Genomic DNA, 24,309 nt, shown 5'->3' with positions numbered 1-24,309 from the left:
GTACGCCCTATAGCGCAAATATTCCCTTAACATCAATGGTTTTGTCATCGGTTGGTCGTTTAACGATGGGAATTGACGATTCTTAGATTACTCCAAGAATAATGCTATTTTTTGTAACGCTGAAAGAATTTCTAGGAATGTAGTAAGTACGATATAAACAAATAAATTTATTAAAATTGTTTAAATCATTAAATTGTTCTTTTTATTACGTTTATATATTTTATATAAACGTAATAATATAAATTATATATATTTATATAAATATATAATTAAATTTATTTATATTATATTATTTTTAACAAAACTCAAATAATTTTAATAAAAGTTTATGCAACATGCTTGCGCATATTTTTTTAATAACCATATTCTCAATATCATTCTTTTATCCTCATGTCATATTCTTTGTTCTTTTGTCAGTGGAACTAGTGCTGCCATCTTACGACAATTCGTAGCATTTCTTGTGCATTACAGTTTTTTCTAAAGTCGATAATATCATCATCGTCAACAAATCTTATTTTTTTTCATTATTCATAAAATTATAATTGATGTTATTTTATATTATTTACAATGAAGTGATAATTCAGAGGATACTGAACTAATGATGAACTATATCTAAACTATATGTAAACTGCGTACATCAAGTATATAACTATATACTTACACAAAGAATCAAAATAATATATACCATATTTATTGACTTATACAAATAAGAATGCGTATTCTTATACGACGTTGCTTAAAGAAGAAAGATGTGAAGCTAGACTGTTCTATTAATTGTTATTTATATTAATCGTTATTATACTCTGGTGAAAAAAATTTATATCTTATATATAATATCTAAAACAATTTTTATAGTTTAAATTTCTGAAGATTTCTAAAAAGTATTTTCAGTCTCTTCAGATTTGGAAGTTTTCTTCAGAAATTATAGAATGAAAAATCTTAAAATATTTCAGAATTCATTTTTAGGCTTTTAAAAGAAATTAAGACAAAAATTATTGTATGTAACAACATCATTTTGCAAAACGTAGTTTGAAAATTGTATCCCTGAGTCTAAGAACTCATTCTTATATTGTATATTTATATTGTATATTCACGAAGATCTAAAGAGCTAAAAATTTTTCATAATATATCAATTTATATCAATTTACATGGATACAGTGAATTGAACAAATTTTGTTTCTTTATATGTTTTGATTTAATTCTCGGTACGAATAATATTAATTTAAAAAATATTAATTTGTACAGGTCAACAGTAGGTTTCAGTAGTCATTGATTTAAGATAATTGCACTAATTAACATGGCGTATTGAAAAAGGAATTATTGTGCGATGCTAACAATTATTCAATTTTAAACAGTTTCTTTAGATTATCTTTTATAGAAATTGCACGCTAAGTATGAAGAATTTAATTTACATCGTATCAGTAAATAATTATTTGAAACATCGGCCCATTAGGATAAAATAAAAACATAGAGAAGAAAAGAAATGTATACGATTAATAATAAGATGGACGCGATCTCATTATCGAATTATATATATAGTATATTTTCTAATCATAATAATACTGTTCCATTAATAACTGTTACATTAATTACAATGCAGTAATGAACTAAACGCTTTACTGATGATTACCAATCAGGGATTAATTACACAAAAACCGAAGAGCCCGAGTTCGTCAGGCGCGTACCTTTGCATTGACATTCAAATAAGAAAGGATAATAAACGCAACGTAGATTACGCTGGTGTACATTATGTATAAACACATTCGCTCAATCCAGTAGGATAATCCGCGTAATATTGTAGCTAACTACATACAGGAAATTGTTTATGTTACATATGTATCCAAGCACCGGAAATATTATAATTGTACATTTGATAAAATTCAGAATTTACAGGGATTTGTTCGAAGAAGTATCGATTCACTTAACATTTATGCTTACACTTGTCACGATAATTTTCAACATATTGTTATGAAAAATATATACGTGTTTGCGTGATCAATATATATATTTTCGGTGCTTCGTACCACGTAATGCGTTCGCGTATATATTGTCTTGATATTAAACATATAGAAATAATTAAGAGCAAGAGTCATCTCCTCTATCCGAAGGTTTGTTTTCTGAAAAAATACTGCGCTCTGTAAATATGGAACTCTATAGGAAGGATTTGCCTTTTAATTGCTTTTAATTCGACAATTCGTACGGCGACATCCGTGACGGGCGCATTCAAGCGTCAAAGCTTATATAAAGAGTATGTTAATGTCATTTATTTTTCCGCATCTTTGATTCCTACGCAGTGTAAAATTTGTTGTTTGTCTCCTCCAAATACTAGCGTATTGCACGTAATTTGCGTTTTGTTACGTGTTTGGATGGTCGTGGGAAGGAATGTATATACGAATGTATATACGTTGTTCGTGGTTAGGTGATCATGGAGATGAAGATGTATATCGTGAGATATAGGCTGCTTTCCTTTTAAAAATCACAATTGACACGAATGTCATTCTATTTTTATTATTCTTTATTAAATGTTAGATCAAGAAGGGTAGAACATTTGTGTCGACTTATCTCCTAAAGGGAAAGCAGCTATAAACAGTTTCAGTTTATGATAATGTGGATGACTCACTAGTCGCAAGAAACGAAAAGACGCGATGAAGCATTGATGTAGGAGGGATGAAATGTCTATATGAAGGTAAATGCACAGTAAAAGTGAAGAGATAGTACGAAAACATTTAGCTTAAGTTTTTTTGTACACTGAGATGTAATTGACTAGCTCTACGAATGGAAAACATTGATTTTTGGGTATTCGAGGCCCGAGACTAGATATCAGGAGACCTTTTGCTTAAAAAGCAACCTCTCGTCTATCAAACTTTCGTAATTAACAGCGATTGCACATTATAAAGTTTCTGCAGATACAACTCATTCTTCCTTTACATCATTTAGAAGATATTTGTAATAAACTTTTATGTTTAATCAATTGAATCAATTTTTTCGACTTCATAAATAAACCTAGTTATTGCACTTGCCCGGTAATATAGTCGCTAAAAATAATTTCTCCGTCATATTGCATTTCACGATGAATAATTAATAAATAATAAATAATATATTATAATATATTTTACATTAGAGATATTATTTTGAATATATCACTAAGGATTAATAATACAAGCATCTCTCAATATCTAGCCCGTTGAGAAGCCATGTCGACCTTAGCTACTTATGGATGGATTACATGTGTTGGGCCTTTACGGGCATAAAAATTCTACACGAACAAGAGAACTCCCTTCGCCCATCGTCTGCTCTACTTACAATACGCTTACTAAAAACTAACTTACTACGATAATAGATACAATCACGGTAAAGACTTTCGATTTTATCGATTCGCGATTCTGTAGCGGTTCAACGCGAGACTACTGACGTCAGCGGTAGCGACTATAGTCTCTTAGAACACAAGCCTTCTTTTATACTTTTATAGTGCCTTCCAAATTCTTGCACTTTGTAAGAGTGCTTTTAAAAAATTTTTGCTTTGCTATGTTACTTTATCTTAAGATAAAGTAAACAATAATACTTACCCAAGTAACAAGATGACGTTTTAAAGATGTGATTGAGATGTTTTCAAACATTTTTTAACGTCACTTTGCTACTTGAGTATTTTATACAATTGTGGATTTCAAAGTTTTGTTTTTACTGTATTTTAAAATCATCGAATTGTATTGAAATATTTGAAATATTAGCGAGCGAATATTTGGTAGCAAACAGTTTGGGTACAGTATTGTTTTGGCATCTTTGAAATATTATCTTTCCAAGTAAATTGGCAGATATAAATTATCGCTAACTTTTCGGGAACACACGTATACGTAACATTTTATTTTTGAGATCAATAGTTCTCGCATGTTTTCTTTGGTTTTGTTCCAGTCATTAAGAATAGTAAATTTGGTTTGCTAAAGAATTACAATCTACTAATTTGCTTCATAAATATAAGTTAAAATTTTTTTTATAAAAATCTATCTACTGCAGAATAGAAGAATCAGTTAGTAATAATACAGTGGAGCAATCATTACGAGTCGATTGTAATTTTCGAATGACATATAGAGTATTTCATAATTTGTGTCGATTAATTACAATAAGTGCTATTCTTTAATGAAAAAAGAGTCAAAAAGCCCTAACCGTTTTTTCTTCTTAACGGAGGAAGTATTATTAAAAACGTCTGTCTTAATCCACGTCCTTATTTCTAAAGAATAGCGCTATGTAATTATTAAACGTAAATTATGGGATATCGTGTGTATATTTTCCTATAATATTTTAAGCTTACGCATCTGACATTAACTCTATACCATATTTTACGCACATTGAATTTTCACGTTCGATGGCAGTTGAGCGCAGATCAGGCCAGTCGATTTTGCAGATGTTTACCTGCAAATAACTTGAAGTTTTGGAGGGAGCTTAGTATCTTATTCTTATGAATAAATTACATATTGTAAAGTGAAAGACGGATACGTTAATAAATATAGGACTGCGACACTTTATCAATTGTGTTTTTATCAATAATTATTGAAGAATCAGTGCAATCTCAATCGCCGACTTGATCTGCGCTTCTATTTGAACATTCATCTTTTTACAAACTCACACTGAGAACGCTCGAATCAGGCAGTTCAATATGAACTCACGATTCGTAAATATTATGTTTTGCGGTTTTATTTTAAACACACACGTTTGACATACAGTAGGAATAGTAATTTGACATGTTTGTTTCCAAGTTAAATGTAACTGAATATTAATCTTTTACTTAAAAAGGAAAAATCTAGATTTTTTAATATTTTTTATCATAAATTAATATCACAATAAATTCATAATTTATAAATTACTAATAGAGAAATATAAAATGCATAAAAAGAATAATACGATAAAATAATTTCCTATAAATTTAATGATAATTTTATAGATACGTATTTAATTGTTATCTATTTATTTATCTATCTATCGGCACATTAAATTAAAAGTGTGAAGATCTTTATATTTCTCATCTAATCAGCGATTATATTATTACATATTATTTTCTGCACGATAAAATTTAACATAAATATTTGAAAACTTCTCTAAATTATACATACATACACACATATATATATATATATATATATATATATATATATATATTGCGCATTGATATATCGAGGGCATTTGCTAAAAACAATGGCTATGCTTTGGCATGTTATACATTATTTTTCTTTGGATTTCTATTTCGGCATTGATAATACAGCATAGAGAATATAACGCAAATAGTAATAGTAATTAACAAACTTTTTAACGAACAAAAAAGTCAACAATTACAATCAATTCTATACAAAAAACATATTTGCTCTGTAACGAAGAACACATATAAAATTAACTTGTTTAACTTTAATACTAATCAAATAAATGAGAATAAACTTCGAAAAAATCAATCTGTTCAAGCATGAATTTTACTATCAAGAAATATTTGTAAAATACTACAGCAACTTGGAAAAATTGGACTGCACGATCGCTTTCCTCAATCATCAGTCCTCTCATACTTTTCTTATCACTAACAGTGCGCAGTTGACTCAGCTAAAGCATCTCAGCTGGACCATCGATCATTCTTAGAAGATATGTGGCGCAAGCTGCAACTTCCAAAGAGAGACCGGTCTGGCGAACACCGTGACTTGGCCCTTTTCTTTGCCACCAACCAAAAAAACATACAAAGGTGCTGGTCCGTAGGAAGGTGTTTTAGCATCGGTTGCATCCACCGCCGCTACCTTTGCCCTTTGCCTCTCAGCCCTCGACGCGCTCACCGCTCTTCTCGATGGCGAACCCAATGGCAAGCTCTTCGGTGGCGCTCGGGGCACCCTTCTAATCTCTTGAAGCTCCAAGAGCTCCGCAAATGTTTGTGAAGCCGATCTTCCAGGTTCATCCTCTAATACGCTATCGGGCGGACTGTTGAGCAACTTGGCATATTTTCCATCTTGTTGTTGTTGCTGTTGTTGTTGTTGTTGTTGCTGCTGCTGTTGCTGTTGTTGCTGTTGATGATGTTGATGGTGATGATGATGGTGATGATGATGGCCAGATTTGGTTTCGTCCAGACCAAGGTAGTTTGGATTACAGAAACCGAATTGGCCTTCTCGTATCGTCGACGAAGTGACAATCGGTCTGTGTGACTTTGATCTTCTTCCGGACACCCAGTCATCTTCCGCGAGCGGATCACCCGGACTTCTCGCCTCGATACTCGCGTAATCCGATGTCGATTCTTCGCCTTCTTCAAGATCGGCGAATCGAACGGAAGCGGACGTAGGGATTTTTGTCGTTGTCGGAGTTTTTGGCGTTTGCAGAGCGGCTTCGTAAAGATGTGAGCTGTAACTCTCACCGCGAGTGGGTTGACAAGCTTGGTGAATTGCTGCGAAATCTCTGTAACGAACAGATGTAAGAATCTTAATGTTTAATAAAAATGCATGTAGTTATTTTATAAAGGTAGTTATACCGTCTTTCTTCTTGAACTTCAATCAGTCTCGACGTGGGCGGTTCCTTGCGCTCCTCATTGTCACTATTTTCATCCGGATCAACGAAGACCAATCTAGCAGCCTCTATAGGCGTGAGAACAGGAGTTGGTAACGTCAAAGCACGAAAGTTTGGCACCGAAATAGGATCTCTGGTCATACCAGAAGTATTGTTAATATTGCTAACATCAACCGTCCTCGCCGTTCCTTCCGACGCTTTTTGTCTTCGGCGGGCCAGCGTGTTGGCGCTGCGAGATTTTACCATTCCCGTGGAGGGCTCGACCACTTCGACATCCACTTGCTGAAAAGGATAATACGTGTTTGCCTGCATGCAGGCCTAATTGGAAGATAAGTGCGCATCTACTAACAATGAGAACATATTTCGAGGATTTTACGTTGATACACATACCTCTTGAGGGCTTTCTTCGTTATCGTCATGTCCACTGAGAACTGAATAACTGCACTTCGTCGGATGACTGAGTCTCGACAGATTTATTTGCGATAATTTTGAAATTTCCCTGAGAAAGCTGGGTCTGGCAGAGGGTGCCTCGTTTGGTGATATTCTATTACTCGACAGCCTAGGTCTTTGGTTTCTCAGCCTCGGTTTTGAATTGTCGATACCTGTTCCGCGAATCAGCAATTCGGATACTGCAAGAGCGACGCTTTCAGCCCTCGGCTGTGGTTTTGGTCCTGATACTGATAGCTTCTCCCAGGTTTCTGTGCCTATCGAAATATTTAAATATTTTACATCATGAAATGTTTAAAGTTTAAATGATAATTAAAAACAATTATTTTTAATATATCCTTATTTATATATTGCATGAATAACGTATTTAACTATTTTTAATATCTACTTGCTCATTTCCTTGGTCATTTTATATATTAATCTCTTTAGACCTGATTTTATTGGAACCATGTTAAAAATTTCTTTTAAATTTAATGCAAGGGCACTTTAATAAAATAATTCATACTAAACAATTTTTTCCAAAATTTTGACTATTTTTTCATGTACATCTGATCTTAGATATGAATGTTAATAGAATTAAATAATTTCAACGGATAATATCTTCAAATTTATACATTATAATAGGGTCTAAAGGTTGATGCTTTATATATATTATATAATATGACGATGTGGCAACGCATACCGAAATGAAATCTCCATAGTTCGTTTGTCGCCAAACCACCGCTCTCACCACCAAAGATCAACATGCAACTTGGCAATCTGCACGCTGCGTGGCCATGAAGAGGTCCGGGACCTGGTTTGTTCTTCAGCATGGACCACGAAGCACTGTTGACGTCCCATCGCCAACAATCGTTCCTTTCTTGAAGATCCGTCATCCCACCGTAAATATACATCGCATCACCGTGCAAAACCGCTGAATGCTTATGTCTTGCAGCCGGCCCGCTTTCACTCGACGAAAGCAGATGCCAAGATTCAGTTTCTGTAATGTTAAACAAGTTCAGAGTCTATGCATTATTATTGATCGAGTTATATATGAGATACATAGCGAGTGTTATACCGAAATGAAAAGACCACAATTCTGAGGAGCTTCCACGTAAGTCTTGATAACCGCCATATATGAGCATTTGTCCGCGATGTACCAAGGCGGTGTGGCCTCTTCGACCTCTAGGAATCACGCAACCCCGTTGAGCTCTCACCTTTCTCCATACATTTGTCTGAAAATTATATCATTCGTAATCAGATTATTTAATTTTTTAATGTTTGAATTATTCCTCTTAAGGAATTTGTTTTTCCAATTACAAACGAACTTGATTCTACATCTCTGTATTTTTGCGAATACTCATAAAGATGATATATAATACCGGTCTGCAACAAAAGGGATAAAGGTCTCTAATTTGTAGCCCTCCAATTCTGCCGTTTGAATAGCCTCGGCTTTACCTCTTGGAGCTACGATAATCGCCATTGCCACCGCCAGTGAATAGAGATGCGAAAATTATTCTCTCTTTAGTTGCAATGCGATTTCTGATAAATATTTCATTCGTCTGAACGTATGCTTACAAAGTATGTACTATAGTAAAACTTCGACTGTTTAAGTATTCATTAAAGAAATATCTCTGTCTCTCTTTAGTTTTTAATACTTTTTTAATATAATTTATATGTTAATAAAAACAAAATAGAAATGATATTTTATCGTTTAACTATGTAACATTTAAAAATATGTATAAAATATTAAATTGTCTTGCAATATTTTCTATTTCATGTGAAAAATATTTATTTATACGAATTGATATTTATTTATACGTTTCACACTGATGTTGCAGATGTTGCAGTGTAGCAACGTAAAATTATTGCAGACGAGAGGCGTAGTCGGTATTCACTGGTGAATATTTAAGCTTGGTAACGCATTCATAACTCGAGCTTTCATCCAGTCACGAAAAGCATGGTGGCTGGTTGAAGGAATATACGCAATATAATTTGCAAAGCCATAGGCAAAGTATTATAAAATCTTAGCGTTGAGACACGCTACTCTTTTGACAGTAACGTGGATATATCAGAAGATATGTGTGTGAAATAAGATAAATAATTCGAAAAATACATATGGAATTTACACAAAAATGTTATTAGACAGTAAAACCTTCTCTGATTACGATCTTTGCTTATTTGTGTTGTACATATGGGATTATTATATTTATTAACTTTATATATATATATATATATATATTAGGTGTTGGAATTAATTCGTAGCGTTTTACAAGAGATGGGAAGTGATGGGAAGTACTTTCATTAATGTATTTTTTAATGCTCATGTGAAATAAATAACATTCTTTCATTAAAAAAACGCTACGAATTAATTCCAACACCTAATATAAGATTATACATATGTAAAATTGATAATATCTTTAATATTCTGTCAAGTCTGTAATGTATATAGTATGATAGGGATATTTCATTTAAATAGTTCTATATTATTTATACGATACTATAAAAAGACTTATAATTCTTAGTATTCATGTAAGAATATTCAAATATCGTTATATAGATGGATAGTAGATTTATTTTTATCTTGCCGTTACCTTGGAACAATTTCCATGAAAAGTGTGCCCCAGAAAAAAGCATTCTTCGCGCGTCCATTATATTTACACATATCGATGAAATCAATACGTTGCCTCCCCTTCTCGAAGAGATTTATCGCTTAGTCTAGCAGAAAATTTGAGCGTGCGTATCAACTGGCGTTTTAAAATCGCATTAGCCTTCTTCTTTCGAAATACCATGGTTCATGGAATTGCAACATGAACAAGTGGACCGTATAACTGTTCGTTGAATACACTCGAGAGGATCATTCCCTTCCGCGTAATGAAAATTATAATTGAGATGAGGACGAGATACAAATTTCCAGTATCAACTTCAGATTCACCCAAGAGATGATCAAGTAGCTTCAACCCATCGGCTTTAGACGCGCGCTTTATGTAATTACTTTCGACACTCTTAGCTGGCAACGACTATCTCTGTTGACATACTCGTACCATAGGGATCCAGAAATCAACGTGCTTAGGGACAGACAGCTTTTACCCCGAGCAAGGTAAAAGATTATCATTACACATCAAAAGGACTACCGGGTCCGTTCCGCTCTTCAAGGGAGTTATGAATATATCTACTACCCTCGAGATATTTAGCCATGTTTATGAATACATATCTTGTCACATATTAGAATAACTGACGCTTTATGATATGAATTTTTGAAAAAAATTTATGAACCGTAAGAAGATTCATATAAATATCAATTTTATTACAAATTATCGTAGTGTAAAATAGCCTTCATTACTTTTGAATTTTAAAGAACTTTGTTGTAAATTACAATTGTAAAGGAAATGGAATGCTACAGCATACGCGCCTTCTTTCACTTTCTATTCTGAAAACAAGGTAGAGTTTTAACGAAGTACACAGAGGGAAAGTGAAAGAGACAGGGAGGTAAAGGAAGTAGGGAGAGAACAAACGCGCCGAGCAACCCTCCGGCTTAGCCAATCAGGTTTGTCTGACGCATTCGAAACGCAGATTTCAATAATACATAGCGAATAGACAGAAACAGCGAAGGGATACATTCGTATTTCCTCCATGGTCCAATGATTAAAAACAAATGGACCAAGAGTAACCATGGTAACTCAACCCAAAAAATCTCGGGATAAAATACGATAGAAAAAGAATTGAAGTTCTCCCATTCAATACAATTTTGTTTCATCTAATAGAATATAACAAAATATTCTTCTTCATTTATATAATTTTTAAATTTTGAAGCTTGCATTATTAGCATCAAGTAAAGGTCATATGTTAAAATAACAAAACATTTTATTGAATCCAATAATATTTATTTAAAGAGAAATGAGACAGGAATGAGCGAAAAGATAAGGCACATTCTCGCAAACAATGAAACCTACGTAAAAGAGATCGTCAGAATAACGCGGTAGATATAATTTATCGAGTGAAAGAGATAATCAACCATTGCTGACGAAGGAAAATTAGATGTGACTGAATTATTCGCCTAATATTAAAGCGCGTATCAAGTCATACAACGCAATTTAGTGCAAACTTGTAGATTTGTAGTAAAAGAATGTACATGAATAAAATTAGATTTTATTTAATTATTGATAGAATTAAAATATAAATTTATAGATGTACGGTTTCTTAAATTAAAAAAACCAACATATAAACTTTTCCATCTTAAAAAAAGAAAATAACCGATAGAACGAATTGATGACGCGTGATGTTTCGCATTTTACGTTTGATACGAACTTATTAATTTTTAATGCCTCGCACGTGAGTGGCAACTACCCTTGGGAAAATGAAGCCCTGCCTGGTTTCAAGGGTATGAATCGGAGAGAAAGCCTGTTAACACCAGCTGCTGCCAAAAACCACCCTCGACTTAAATTGCTCTTGAAGGCCCCGCGAAAGATGTATTTCTGAATATTGTATGAAATTAGAGGACACGTCAGCACAAATGTTAACACTGTCGCACAAGAAAAGTGAATAAGAATCAACATAAAATTTTATAATATCATAAATATATATATAATATATATTTGTATTTTCAAAAAGCCGAGAGAGAGAGAGAGAGAGAGAGAGAGAGAGAGAGAGAGAGAGAGAGAGAGAAAGGGAAGATTGATTTTATATAGTATATATACAGGGTTGGCCATATTCGACGGAAAGATGTTTTTTTTTTCAATCATGGGAAACGTCGTTACTCGATCTAACATCTCTTTCCCATGATTGAAAAAAAAAACATCTTTCCGTCGAATATGGCCAACCCTGTATATATCTCAATAAAATTAATGTGCTCACGTTTTTTTCTTAAAATTAATTTTATTATATGTAATTAGCTTATTAAAATTACTAATTTATTTTTAAATTCTTAAGTATCATTTGTTTACTTAGAAAAATATTTTAATTAGATTTTTCCAAAATTTTTCAGTCTTTTTTGCCTCGATATTGCTTTATCACATCAGATTTATCATAAATGAAAGTTATATAAAATTTAATTGACATTGGAGATAAATTTATTACATAGGTTATAATTTATTAGCTAGTAATTGCTTAGGATATCGTCAAATTGATATCTTGAAGTTACTGAGATCTAATACCGCAACTACATATATATTCCAGAGATCGATTGCAATCTAGTATATATCTTCGAAAATGTATGTAATACCAGTTACTTGAACATACTATTCTATCGAGGAAAGAACTCATTTATTATCGATATTGATGCATTTTTGTCATTCTCTTAATATGAATGAAGCATTATACATATAGATATTCTCAACAATCGAGAGAACGCAATACATTACATCAAAGTCGAAAAATTAATTTCCAGACAGACGTTATTCAACGTGACATAATAAATTCATGACATAGATTTCTGATAACTTGTAGATTTGATAAAAGAAATACGATGATAATTAGTGCACTAGTTAAATTTATTTATTTAATTTCGGATGTTTGCAATATGTTTCCGAGATATTTCCGCGAGAGAGAGAGAGAGAGAGAGAGAGAGAGAGAGAGAGAGAGAGAATAATATATTTTATTTAAAATTCTCTATCAAGATTTCAATTGAATTTGTTATCAAGATTTAGTTAAGAACGACCTATACGATCTGATTAAATGAAACAACGAGCAGTCTCCGAATAGCCTTTGGGCAATCGCTATGGCTGTTTCGGTGATCAGAAGGAAGGTTTGCACCCTTCGATTTAGTAAACGAGACGGAGGGCAATATTGGACCACTGCGCCAAAGTTGATTGACAATATCGCGCATCGATACCTTTCCCTTTCCTTTAAATTTGAGGTGTACCCGAATATAGATTCAGATTATAATCTCATACCAATTAAACAATGTAAATAAGTAAAAAAATCTAAAATATATAATTCTTTGATCCATTATCTGATTACATTAAAATAATATAATCATTTAACTATATAAATGACGCACGTAATAAGCGTATGAGTTGTTGCATGTTATTGTACAAAATATTAAAATATTGTATATCTTTTGTTAAAAACAAAATTCTTTGTTAAAACGCGAATTAAAGTTACTATAACATTATAAGACCTCTTATGTCGGAAAGGTAAATTATTAGGAAATGTTATTTTCGTAAGCTGAAATTGGTCGAAGTCCATAATAGATCAGGTCTCGTTTACAAGAATTTACAACAAGCAACATCGATTCCGAGCTTCGCTCATTTCACAAGATTGATTTTCTGCACGCGAGACGTTTTCCTCGTAAACGGAAGAGGCCAACCACCCCGTCTTGCTCGTTTCGTGTCGCACGTATTATTCTCCCCAAGGAATGCTTGGACAATGCGTGGAGCACAACAGGATAACAACGATAGCTCGGTGAATTTCTACACGTGCTCGGTTCGCGAGTCACTATTGGCAGGATAAGCCTTGGTTGCCCTTGGCAGCTTGTCACCCGCTGCTAAAATCATCCCTCTGTGTCACCGCAGAGGCAAGGGAAAGTGAAACACGCTACTGCGTAAAACTCGTAACTGATAACGTTCCTATCGATTAAGCAACATTTCTCGAGGGTGCGATTTTTTTCGTCTCTCGTTTTCACTGCTTTCTCGACGAGAACTCCCCTCATCGTAGGGAAGATTATTAAGAGTTTTCTCAATGTAATATTACAACGCTAGCTGTTGAAATCGTTATCAGAAGTGGGAACATATACCGATATTTATCTCCATAAAAGTGTTTTATAAGCGATATTATTCGCGCGACTTAATTCCTATTTTTACAGAAGCAATTGCATTCTACAATATTATATTTTGCGAAGTATCACCTTAACGTTATAAACCCAGAGTGGCGTCTCCGTTCCCGCAGAGAAACCCAGTTCGCCGCCGAAAACGTAGAGGCAATCCTTATACGCCACCGCGCTATGTTCCTGAAGAGCCGGCGGTCTTTCGCCGCCCGGATGCAATTCCTCCCACTTGCTTTCCGCTGAAAAAGAAACAAAGAAAAGCTTGTCACGTAATCCGACATTCTTATCCTTTAGGTTATGTATGCAGCTATTATGAAAAGTGCACGTGTTACAAATGCACAAGAACGCAAGACGTCGAGCTTTTCTAATGCACTCGTTGCATTTTCATAACCGACTTTTATCCCAGCAGAATTCATATACCCTACATTTTATTTCAAAAATTCAATCGTTTTTCAACGTGACAGGATACTTTCTATAAATATAATAATTAAATTTTTTTTTCTATATACTTCTTATTTTAATAATTGATATCGCAGATGGATGTTTTATATTTTGTAATTTTTCTTAATTAATAATTTAGCTATATTTATATAGCTAAATATATTTTTTATACATGATAGGACGGAAATGGAGGGAAGATCTGAGTCTTCGATCATAATGACAACAGTTCGTGAAGAGAATATTAAAAATCTCTCATATATATCCAGTTTTTAATAAAACAGACGTCTGAGCGTCCTTCAAAACTATTGTGAAAAGGAAGCCAGAGCTCCCCTGATGATAGTATAAAAGATATATAAAAGCGAGAAAAGCTCGCTCGAGTAGTGCATAAATTTGCGTTTTTTATCGAGATATTATTCTGGCGGATATCGGAATGAATCTACAAAGAAAAATATTGCTGCACGTGCCAATTATTATTTCTTCCATTCGCGTATCGAATTGATTTTATGCTTCTTTTTGACATAATCTTATTCTGGTGTTCCAGACGATAGCTATCGGTCGACACAAGAAACTTTCCATTAGATTTTAGTCTATTAAATTTGGATTTAAAATCAGATGGAATCTTTCTACTCATGGTAGAATCTTTCTACTTATTTATTTTATTAAATTATTTTGAAAAGAGTTTTATATCCTATTCTTTCATAATCACGTCCTTCTCTATAATTTCACATCTTTCATATTATGCCTTTCTTTTATCTCGCGATCCTCATTCTGTCCCTTCTATTTAGCATATTCATCCGGAATCGCTTTGAAGGAAGAATATGCATAAATAAATTATAATATCCATAAATAAATGAGAGGATAAAACATGTATGATTCGTGAATGACATTTGTGCCGACATTCATCTAAAATTTTGCAATATCTTCGAAAGCTTCAGCTTCTCCTCGGAACGTGCTCGAGAACAAAGAATCTGGGTAAGGACCGTAACGTGCCGACTGAAGCATCTTCGGTACCGCTAGAATGATACTAGATGTCCGACATAGATTACGTAGTAATATACGTGTCGTATCTTGTTTTGGTGAAACGAACAATACCTCTTTTTGTCTAAAAAAAGCATGCTTTGCGAAATAGCAACGTGTTCGAGCACACAGGAAATCCGAATGGGTGGATGTGCTGGATATGCTTTGTACAACAATTTAGCCATTAGAATCACTTTTGCCTCTGTTTAAATATCTTTACAATATGAGCGGGAATATTGAAGATTTTTAGGCAGAACTTTATATAAAGAAAGATTTACATTCTCTAAGAAAATGACTACGTTCAATAGAAAAACAGCTTTTCAACGGTTATAAGATTCTTTAATGTGATTAATTTATATATTGAAATCTAATAAAAAACTAAGAACAACAACATATTAAAGAATCTTACAACAGATGCAAAGCTGTTTTTTCTGTTGAACGCAGTCAACAAGAATATAATTATAAAATGAATTTTGATGTTCCTCTTTCTCCTCTACAACTTTGTTTTTTTTATCAATTAAATTTCTTTATAAAATTTGTCTCTCTCCAAGAATAGTTACTCCTTTGATAATCGAAAATAGAAGAAGATGCAATAAAAACCGGTTTTTCAGCTGAAGTACCTACTCTTGTGATTCTTCGAGTTATCACAATATTTTTGCGAGATCAAGTAGAACGACAAAGCCGGGCTTTTAAAACAGGGGGTAGAAACAGCCAGGAACATTGTTTGCCCCAGGAAACGAAACGCTACCCGCTAACCCTTTCGCTGCCGCTTCAATATTCACCCGAACAAGCACACGGCTGAACAATACCCTCTGATTAAGAGACGTGCAAGCACGAGCGAAACGAATTCGTGTTACATCGACTATACTTGACTTCATAAATCGCTTTCTCGCGATTGCTTCAAGACGTTTATTCTTTTAAATGATCTTACGTAGCATCATAAGAATAAGCTCCTTGGTTTCGTTAATCAAAAATATACAGAACACATAGCAAAAAGAGTTATGATATGAGATTTTAATTGTTCAGAAACGGGATAAGACATTAACTCTTCCCCCTGTGTTAGGGATGAATGCGAATAAAAGCGGATGGAACGTTTCAGGCGGAAGAAAATCCTCTCCCTGTCATGTACATAAGCCACCGATTACGGTCGGCGGACGCAATTAATTCACGTATGTCTGATCTCCGTGGAAACACCACGTAATTGTGGAGTAGCATCCGCGGATTTAACTGATGTACGTAGGCTTTAATAATGGTGCATTATTGATCAGACTGAACCCCGTTCAAATTCCGTCGCGCACCCTCGTCCTAGGGGGTGCGCCAGGAGATGCGATGGGGTGCGCTGGTCAGAAACGACGTTGGTATTATATCGCGTACTTGGAGCCACTCGAAATACTGCAGTATCACTCTCGAAAATTATCGGGATTTTTTATGTTCTCGAAGCAACGCATTGCCAATAATCATAGCCTAAGATTTAAAGACGCAGTGATTAATGTAATACGCGCGATGGTGTACGAGCTGTCATAGAAGCGCAAAAATTTAAAGGCTCACCAAGGCTGTATCGCCAGAGATCTTTGAGAGGTAGATTTCCATTTCGACCACCGAGAAGATATACGTGACCGGCAAGTAAGGTGGCACTATGCTTGCTCCTCGAAGGTGGTGCTGGTCCATTTTCAGTGCCAGCTGCGGTAACCGAGCTCCACATTTTCTTCCTAAAACAAAATACAACAGAAATCATTTTTTACCGCGTCCATTGTCTTTTATCAACGGAAGATCGTTGTCAGAGAAAAGTTTTTTGTTACAGTAATTAGCTTTATTAAAACATTGGTAATACGGTGGCCTTATCTCAAGTCAGTTCGCGCCTCTTAAGCGCTCAAGAGATTAAACAGCATCCTGATTGATATAGATAGTCTTGTAATAGCATTGGTTTCCCCTTGGTCTTTCGTGATGTCTTATTCTCCCGCTTTCTGAATGTTTCTTTCGTCCTTAGAATTACTGCTGAGAGAAGGAAGTCGCTCTCTCAAAAGCTGGGAATAAGATACATTCGTTTGGCTACTGCTTCTTATTTGTCTTGTCCTTTTATATATATGTTTTATATATATATGTTCTAATATATGATATTTTTTTAGACATGAATTTAGAGAACAAATAAATTAATTGCTATTTGTTTTCATCTTCATGATGAGTATATTTCTTTTAACTACTTTTCGATCACTTTATGATTCACTTAATGCTAATTAATGTTTTGAAATATTCTTTGATCGATTAATTAGTACAATTCTTTCTTCTGATTGGTCAATTAAATGTCTCGAAGCATTTATATAATGCTAAGTAAACTACATTCTTTATTACTTCAATGTTTGACTAATTATAAGAATTATAAATGATTTTCCGATATGAAATTTTATTATCTAAATACGTACGCAATTTTTAATAATCTAAGAGATGTAAGTTTTCGTAGAGAATGCATAATGCGAATTTAAATATTTACCGATTGAGACAGATGATTAATCGAAGCTGTCTGGAAAGTACATTGATAAACATTATGTAATGACACGTCGATTTTATAAGAACGACAAGTGGCAATTTTCAGGAAAATTTTCAGGAAATAAAATATTGATTGGATTCCGAGGAGAACTAGCGTCAGGTGCAACGATTTTTAGGTAGTCCCCTAAAAGCGAGGGACTGCCACTGACCATCATTGGCTAGCTCGTATTCCCTTGGCGCTGTTGCATTAGTAACACACCTCGCACATCTGTTTCAAGATAATCTATTTTCGCATCCCTAGTTTCTTCACTCGATTTATCAACAACCTCTTCGAAAGGAAATCTCGATGGGATTTTTAGCACATTCATACATAAGAAAAAAATGCTACTCTATGTACACAATATATACATACTTAATATTTTCCAATGAATAATCAATTAAATAAAAGTGCTGCGCTTTTTCCCAAGTGCATGTGTCTCGATATCTAACGATCGGTCCATCGCGCGCCAACCTATAAAATCCAATTACTCGAAGAAGCCGAGCTCGGCCTTCGACATTGGCCTTATGAGTTTCCACCCACGCCCATATCCGGCGCCAGCACTTGAAATTCAATTACGAGGCAGCTGTGAAATCGAGTTTCGGGTAAACGAATGCACCCTCACGCGTCCCGAACACGCGTACGCAAATATACGTCTCTTGCGAAGTACGTTTTGAGGTATAGACATCACAATACAATTGTCGATCTTTCTGCAATTAATTGCAGAATCATCATTCAAGCGAATCCACTTACCAGCGAAAGGACTGTGTTAATATACTTTATGAAATGTAAGATAATGTTAATGACAACAATATGGTCAATTTAAAAAATCTTGTCAAATGGAATTTAATATTTGTTCTTTCTTTTCTTCGATTCTACAGAAAAATGAAAAAAACATTTGCCATCATTTTCTATAGAATTCAAAATTCTACAGATTCGAAAAAAATACACAGAGAAAGAATAAATTTGAAATCCTATATATTACAATGAATTTTTTCAATTGACCAAACTGTTGTTGTTAACATTATATTATTCTTGGTTTACTTTAAAAAAGCGAATCTTTCCTTTTTTATGAATAATCAAAGCTTACATAAAGAAAGACAAATTTGCACAAATTCTTACAAACATTAGATAATTTAATTGATATCGTTACAACTGTTAAGTTTAGTCCTAAAAAATTGATTAATCACAGTCGAATATAAGAAAAATAATCGACTATGATTGATCAATTTCTTATAGGTTTACAGCTTACTGTCTCTTAAAGCAAGCTTCTGGACTAGGCTTTATTGTTAAAAGTGCTTTTTTCATCAAAGCGTAATAAATGGAGATAAGAAGTTATTTCAATTTTTATTGAAACGTACGAATTTATTTTTATCTCGAATTTATTATTTCTCAACAAATCGGTGAGATGCACTATTTCTTTTCTATAGTTTCTCGTCATAAGATCTCAAATATGGAATGTATACGTGAAACGCGCGATCACTAGTAAGGATTTTACAACAGCTGCGCACACGTATTTGAACTATATCGATGGATTCCATCGGCTTCCGGGAGAGAGAATGCCGAGCGATAATGTCCCGTCCGCAGATTTCAGTGTACGAGCCGTATCGGCCTTTGCACCCTCTCAGTACAAACGTTCGACCTAAAAGCCGGGATTAAACGCGCGCCATAGCAATTTTTCACGGGCTCAACTTTGAGATTTACGATACGCAAAATGCTCGAAGATCTTTTTCCCTCGAAAAAATTCATCCGGGAATGTTCGAATGTCAAAATCTCAGTTTCGAATGCTTCATCGATTTTGTACTCAAACATTTGTACTTTTGAATAAGAGTGGTAGATTTTAAAATTGACTTTTCACTCTTCTGGAATGAGATTCTTTCCAAGAAAGGAATGAGATTTTATACCTTTGTAGTGAATGTCACTCTAAAAGAGTGAAATCTGTCACTCTTTTTCAAGAATGCAAACTCTTTTTTAATAGTGGCAATATTTACACTCTTTTGAAGTGAGATTTCATTTCAAAATATTTAAAGAATAAAAGTATCTTTTATAGAATAGAAATGATTGTATTCACAAATTAGAAATTAATTGTTTTAAAAAGATTGTCTTCAATATTTACATATATTATATATAAATGAACTGAGTTAATTTTTAGATTTAAGTAATTAAATATGAACGAAGAAAGAAATGGTATAAAGGCCACGGTTTTTAATCAACTTCGGAATTGTTTCTAAATGCAGCTATCTGACCTTCATCGCATATTAAATGATATATTAAAGCCCAATTTTATCAATATAAGATTAAATCTCGATTTAACTTACTATTTATCTTTTTCTAATTTTTACATTGGTGAACCGAGCCTTAATATCTCATATAATGCGTGATGATGGTCAGAGATACGACAAATTAAAAATCTATAAATAATTATATAAATAATTACATTAGACGGTTTCAATATCAATAGAAGTCCAAGTGCCCTGCGAATTTATATAATAGTATTGATAATCTACAATATTTGAGAAAGTATCTTGAATAAGAAAGTATCTTGTATAATAAACATATAATATCTGGAAGTAATGACGGAATTGTCACGGAAGGAATGCGTCCCTTGTCACAAGAGATGTGCCACGCCATCATCATACAATTGAGAATACCCTATAATCCTTGATGAGGAGAACACCGCAACTGCAAAGAGAACAGTTCGGATTCGAGAATCACGCGGATAGCAGCAGCATGGAAGACGCGCGATTTGCTCCCTTTCCTATGGCGTCGTACCCTCGTAAGATTTAAGTTAAGGACTTAGTAGGGAGGAGAGTTGGGGATCAAAATCTAGTCGAGCCTTTACACATCGGATGTCTTGGAGACGAAGTTGGCAGATGGTCGATATCATATTTTTTTATTCGAGAAAAACCTTTTTAAAAAAAGAAAAAAATTTACTCCAAGTGCATAAAAAAAGATGTTGAATATATTCTTTTTAATCAAAAACGGATATGAAATAAATGTAATTAGTCAAGTATTTCATGTAAGACAAATAAGATCGACTAAAAGTAATTAAAACTGTTAACTGGATTATAATAAAGAAAAAACTTGGCGTGTATGTATCACACGTACAACTGAAAAAATTTGATAGACTGAAATGGTCTCTTTTTGAGAAACGATCTCCAGGTCTCAGGTATCGGCTGCATCAATTTTATTCGGACTGGTCGCAATCGAAAGATACCGATGACATTATATAATAAAAGTGTTTTTAGATTTTTGATTGCGGCTTTAGTTTCTATGAGTAATTTTAATCTAAAGTTTGTTAATGTTAAAACTCCAGATAAAGAAGCTAGTAGTAGCGTCGCGAATTTGGTAACGGCATAAATATATACACAATGACGTTTACACGTCAAGCGGTCAAGCGGCCTGTTATATATATTTATATACTTGGCGTCGCGCCGCTTGATCAGAAAATATAGATTATTCGTCTACAGTACTTAAACAATTTAAATTTACAATTTAACAAATACAGAGTCGATCATAATTATAAAAAAATTTATATAATATTGATATCAAATATATTGAGCATTGCATTATATAAATTGTAGATTAACATATAAAAAATATTATTATTTTATAATACTTCGCAAGATAAAATAGAAGAATTCAAGGAGAGAAATTATATGGCTAATCATGTATAGAAAATAAAATTTAATTTATGTTCGTCAATTATTCAAATTTGTATCTCCTAAAATTGTAATATAAATTGTACTTCATTACTAGTATTTCTCTATCGAATTTATTTTAGAAACCATTTACATTTACATTAAACGCGTTTTCCTCTAAACAATTTGGCAAGGCGAACGCCCCTGCATTACAAGCAACCCATGAAGGGTCATAGGCAAAAGAAGCGCGATTCTTGTGCAAACACTGTGGTAGTACTCATTACCGATCCTTTTGTGCCGGAAAGAACATCCTTTAATCCTGCATATCTTAAGGGACGCTCATCTATAGTTAGTGCTTTATTTAAATTTCAAGTAGCGAACGCGCGGACTGTACAGAAATTGCAAAATCGACTTTTACGGAATAATTTCGATATAAATATTAATATGAAAATGAAATATAAATATATATTTGTCATATTTTCTATTTATTATTTATCTACTACTGACAAAATTTTTTTAACAAAGCATTATGTTTCTCTCTATGAGGAAAGAGAGATTATGAACTTGGACAACATAAAATCCAAAAATTGGGACATAATAAGACATCTTTGGACTTTGTGTTGTTCTGAAAATTCCTTATTAATTTCATTTATTATTGTAAATGAAGATGGTTAAATTGTGTAACATCATAATTTGGAACATACAGTTTGGAGAGGTATGTGAAGAACATTGATTTTCTACGAGGTTAAGGACACGATAAATTGCAGACACCTACTATAGCCACGTGACTTTTATCCCTTTGATAAAAATTTGTAACTGTTTACGATGGTTCTTCCTTTATTAAAATTCTTTACTGCTAAGATATATTTTATGTAATCAATGGTCGAATCAACGTTAAAAAAAAATACATGTTTTACATCAAAGGAAATAATTATTTAAAACAAATTACAAATCGCTATCAATCATGTCAATTAAAATTAATTATAGTATATGTCCTTCGACCAATAAATTTTTTCGAAGGTCTCTTCTTCATTCAGAGTAAAAGACTCAGCGCATTTAAACTGTGGCAAGGTTTAAACTGTGGCAGGTTTCTTCAAATTCTAACAAATATAATTATTCTGCATAATTTTACAGTTTTTCATTAGATCAATTTCAAAATTAAAAACCAGAAAATTGATTAACTTTTTTTTATGTTAATAAGATTAATTAATTCGCTGATAAATTTCTTTTTATATATATTAATTCAACTCCAACGTTCTTCGAATCGCTTTTGCATCGACAATAACTTTTTCCATTAGTAACGCCAGTTAACAGGCTTACCTCTTAGCTCGGCGAACCTTCTATCTCATTAGCTGGAACGAATGCAACTCGTGACCCACATGCAATCGGTAATTCAAAAACCTCAACACAGTGCACTATATAAAGACCAATGTACTCTCTTTTCTTTTATTTCAAACATGCATCTATCGTAATGTTTCTCGGCGCCACATCCGGCTGCACCAGAAACAATACGACACACGCAAGACGCACATAGACGCAAATGGACAGAAATATCGAGGACAATCTCTAGAAATTAAAGGGGCACAGAACAACAGTTCTTCTCGCGACTATCACGGTGCAATAATAATAATATAATGCTTATATGAAGAATCGATGCTAATTCGATACGTAGAATACGGAATTCGCGCGTAATTAGTTGAAGCGCATCATCACTTTCTGCAGCGGCGGCCGTGGATCCAACACGCTCTCAAGTACACTCGAGTCGCATCAACCGCAACACCCGCAGATCCACGAAAGGTTCAATGAACTTAACGCGCGCTATATTATCGAACGTCAGTTTTTTTTTCGCGCTATTATATCCGCTACGCCCGAGCCTTGCATCACCATCGTTCAAGTTTCACCTGGAGCGATCACCGCACCTTCACCTTCGCACCATGACCACCGACCAACCGCGTTACAATCTCGGCTTGTTACCTTCTCGTTCGCGCCGCGCGATCTCTCTTACTCGCCAAAACTCGACGAGAAAAAGCCCACGTTACGCGGGAACAGCGGCAGTCTACCGCTTGTTTTCTCCCAACTGCGTCCGGGTCGAGCACCTACCTCCAAGCCAAGTCGTCATTGGGGACTCGACGCAGGCGCGCCGCAACGATCAACCCTCTTCCCCTTCGTCGCAGCGACTCTACGTACCATCAAAAGGGTGGCCAAGTCGGAACGGAGGGAGAGAGGTTGGTTGAACGTACATCCGTCGGATGGACGCTACGGCTGAACCCCCGAATGACGGTGATAGAGGAACCAGGATGACCGTCGTCGGGGGAATAATCCCGCACAGTTTGGTTGATCGTGCTTCAGACTCCGGAGACGCCGATCGTTCCTGAAGTAGCTGCAGATATCATAGCGGTTAAGGGCTGAATATCTGCTCTTTCTAGACTGTTTTTATGTCCATGTTTAGCGGAAGAGTCCATCAATCTATTCGTGGAGGAAATACAAAAAATTGCATTTTGTTTCTCTTTAATATTTTATTATTATATAAATGTAAAGTTATTGGAATTGTTAACATATTATACATGTACGCTTGTGTACCGATCTGTACATTCATTCTACTTCTTACATACATTTGGTCAGCGAAATGCTTCATCATTTCATGAAATTATGAGAGATATTGAAATCAATTTAGGAGCGAGATTGCGATGTATAAAAGTGTATATCTTGAGATCGCTGGTACCATCGCATCATCTTAGGCCGATATTCATAGTCGGTTCTTATTTTAAGATCGTCTTAAGTAGTGATAGGATGCTAATATGGTCCTCTGATTGCTTATGACATCTTAAGACTGTACTTAAGACAATCTTAAATAAGAATCGACTATGAATACCACTCTTAGAGATGTGACACAGTTTCTTTCATGATTTTGCCAATTGTCATTGCTGATCGGCAACAGCCGGTCTCTCATGCACGGAATGGTTGGCGCGAGACTGATT

At 34.2% G+C, this 24,309-nt stretch overlaps 1 protein-coding gene across 5 annotated transcripts; it reads right to left on the bottom strand.

Annotated features, from left to right (window-relative positions):
- Positions 1-1,519: 1,519 nt before the first annotated feature.
- On the bottom strand, positions 1,520-24,254 carry LOC105151570 (uncharacterized). 5 transcript variants are annotated; one of them, XM_087413750.1, is made up of 10 exons: positions 23,944-24,254; positions 22,652-23,797; positions 16,718-16,878; positions 13,793-13,950; positions 8,027-8,183; positions 7,652-7,948; positions 6,913-7,226; positions 6,666-6,840; positions 6,488-6,590; positions 1,520-6,414 (listed from the first exon to the last, which is right to left on the bottom strand). In XM_087413750.1, exons 3-10 carry the CDS (start codon positions 16,869-16,871, stop codon positions 5,613-5,615), a joined length of 2,160 nt encoding a protein of 719 aa, XP_087269876.1. In that variant the 5' UTR covers positions 16,872-16,878; positions 22,652-23,797; positions 23,944-24,254; the 3' UTR covers positions 1,520-5,612. The 5 variants fall into 5 exon arrangements, with proteins under 5 accessions (XP_087269876.1, XP_087269873.1, XP_087269874.1 ...); XM_087413747.1 differs by having other exon boundaries at positions 6,488-6,840; positions 22,652-22,746; positions 23,306-23,797; positions 23,944-24,251; XM_087413748.1 differs by having other exon boundaries at positions 6,488-6,840; positions 23,306-23,797; positions 23,944-24,252.
- Positions 24,255-24,309: the final 55 nt, after the last annotated feature.

The sequence above is a fragment of the Acromyrmex echinatior genome, chromosome 15 (genome assembly GCF_024713525.1).
Source record: "Acromyrmex echinatior isolate Ae372 chromosome 15, ASM2471352v2, whole genome shotgun sequence".
NCBI classification, from domain to species: Eukaryota; Metazoa; Arthropoda; class Insecta; order Hymenoptera; family Formicidae; genus Acromyrmex; species Acromyrmex echinatior.
The sequence above is the reverse complement of the archived record's forward strand: the minus strand, read 5'-3'. Positions and strand labels throughout refer to the sequence as shown.

Bases quoted from the DNA above. Each gene is read 5' to 3' on its own strand.
- LOC105151570 (XM_087413748.1), bottom strand. From the start codon at position 16,871: ATGTGGAGCTCGGTTACCGCAGCTGGCACTGAAAATGGACCAGCACCA. The intron at 7,949-8,026 runs GTATAACACTCG...TTAACATTACAG, and splicing joins ATTGTGGTCTTTTCATTTCG to AAACTGAATCTTGGCATCTG. The intron at 6,841-6,912 runs GTATGTGTATCA...TCTTCCAATTAG, and splicing joins ACGAAGAAAGCCCTCAAGAG to GCCTGCATGCAGGCAAACAC.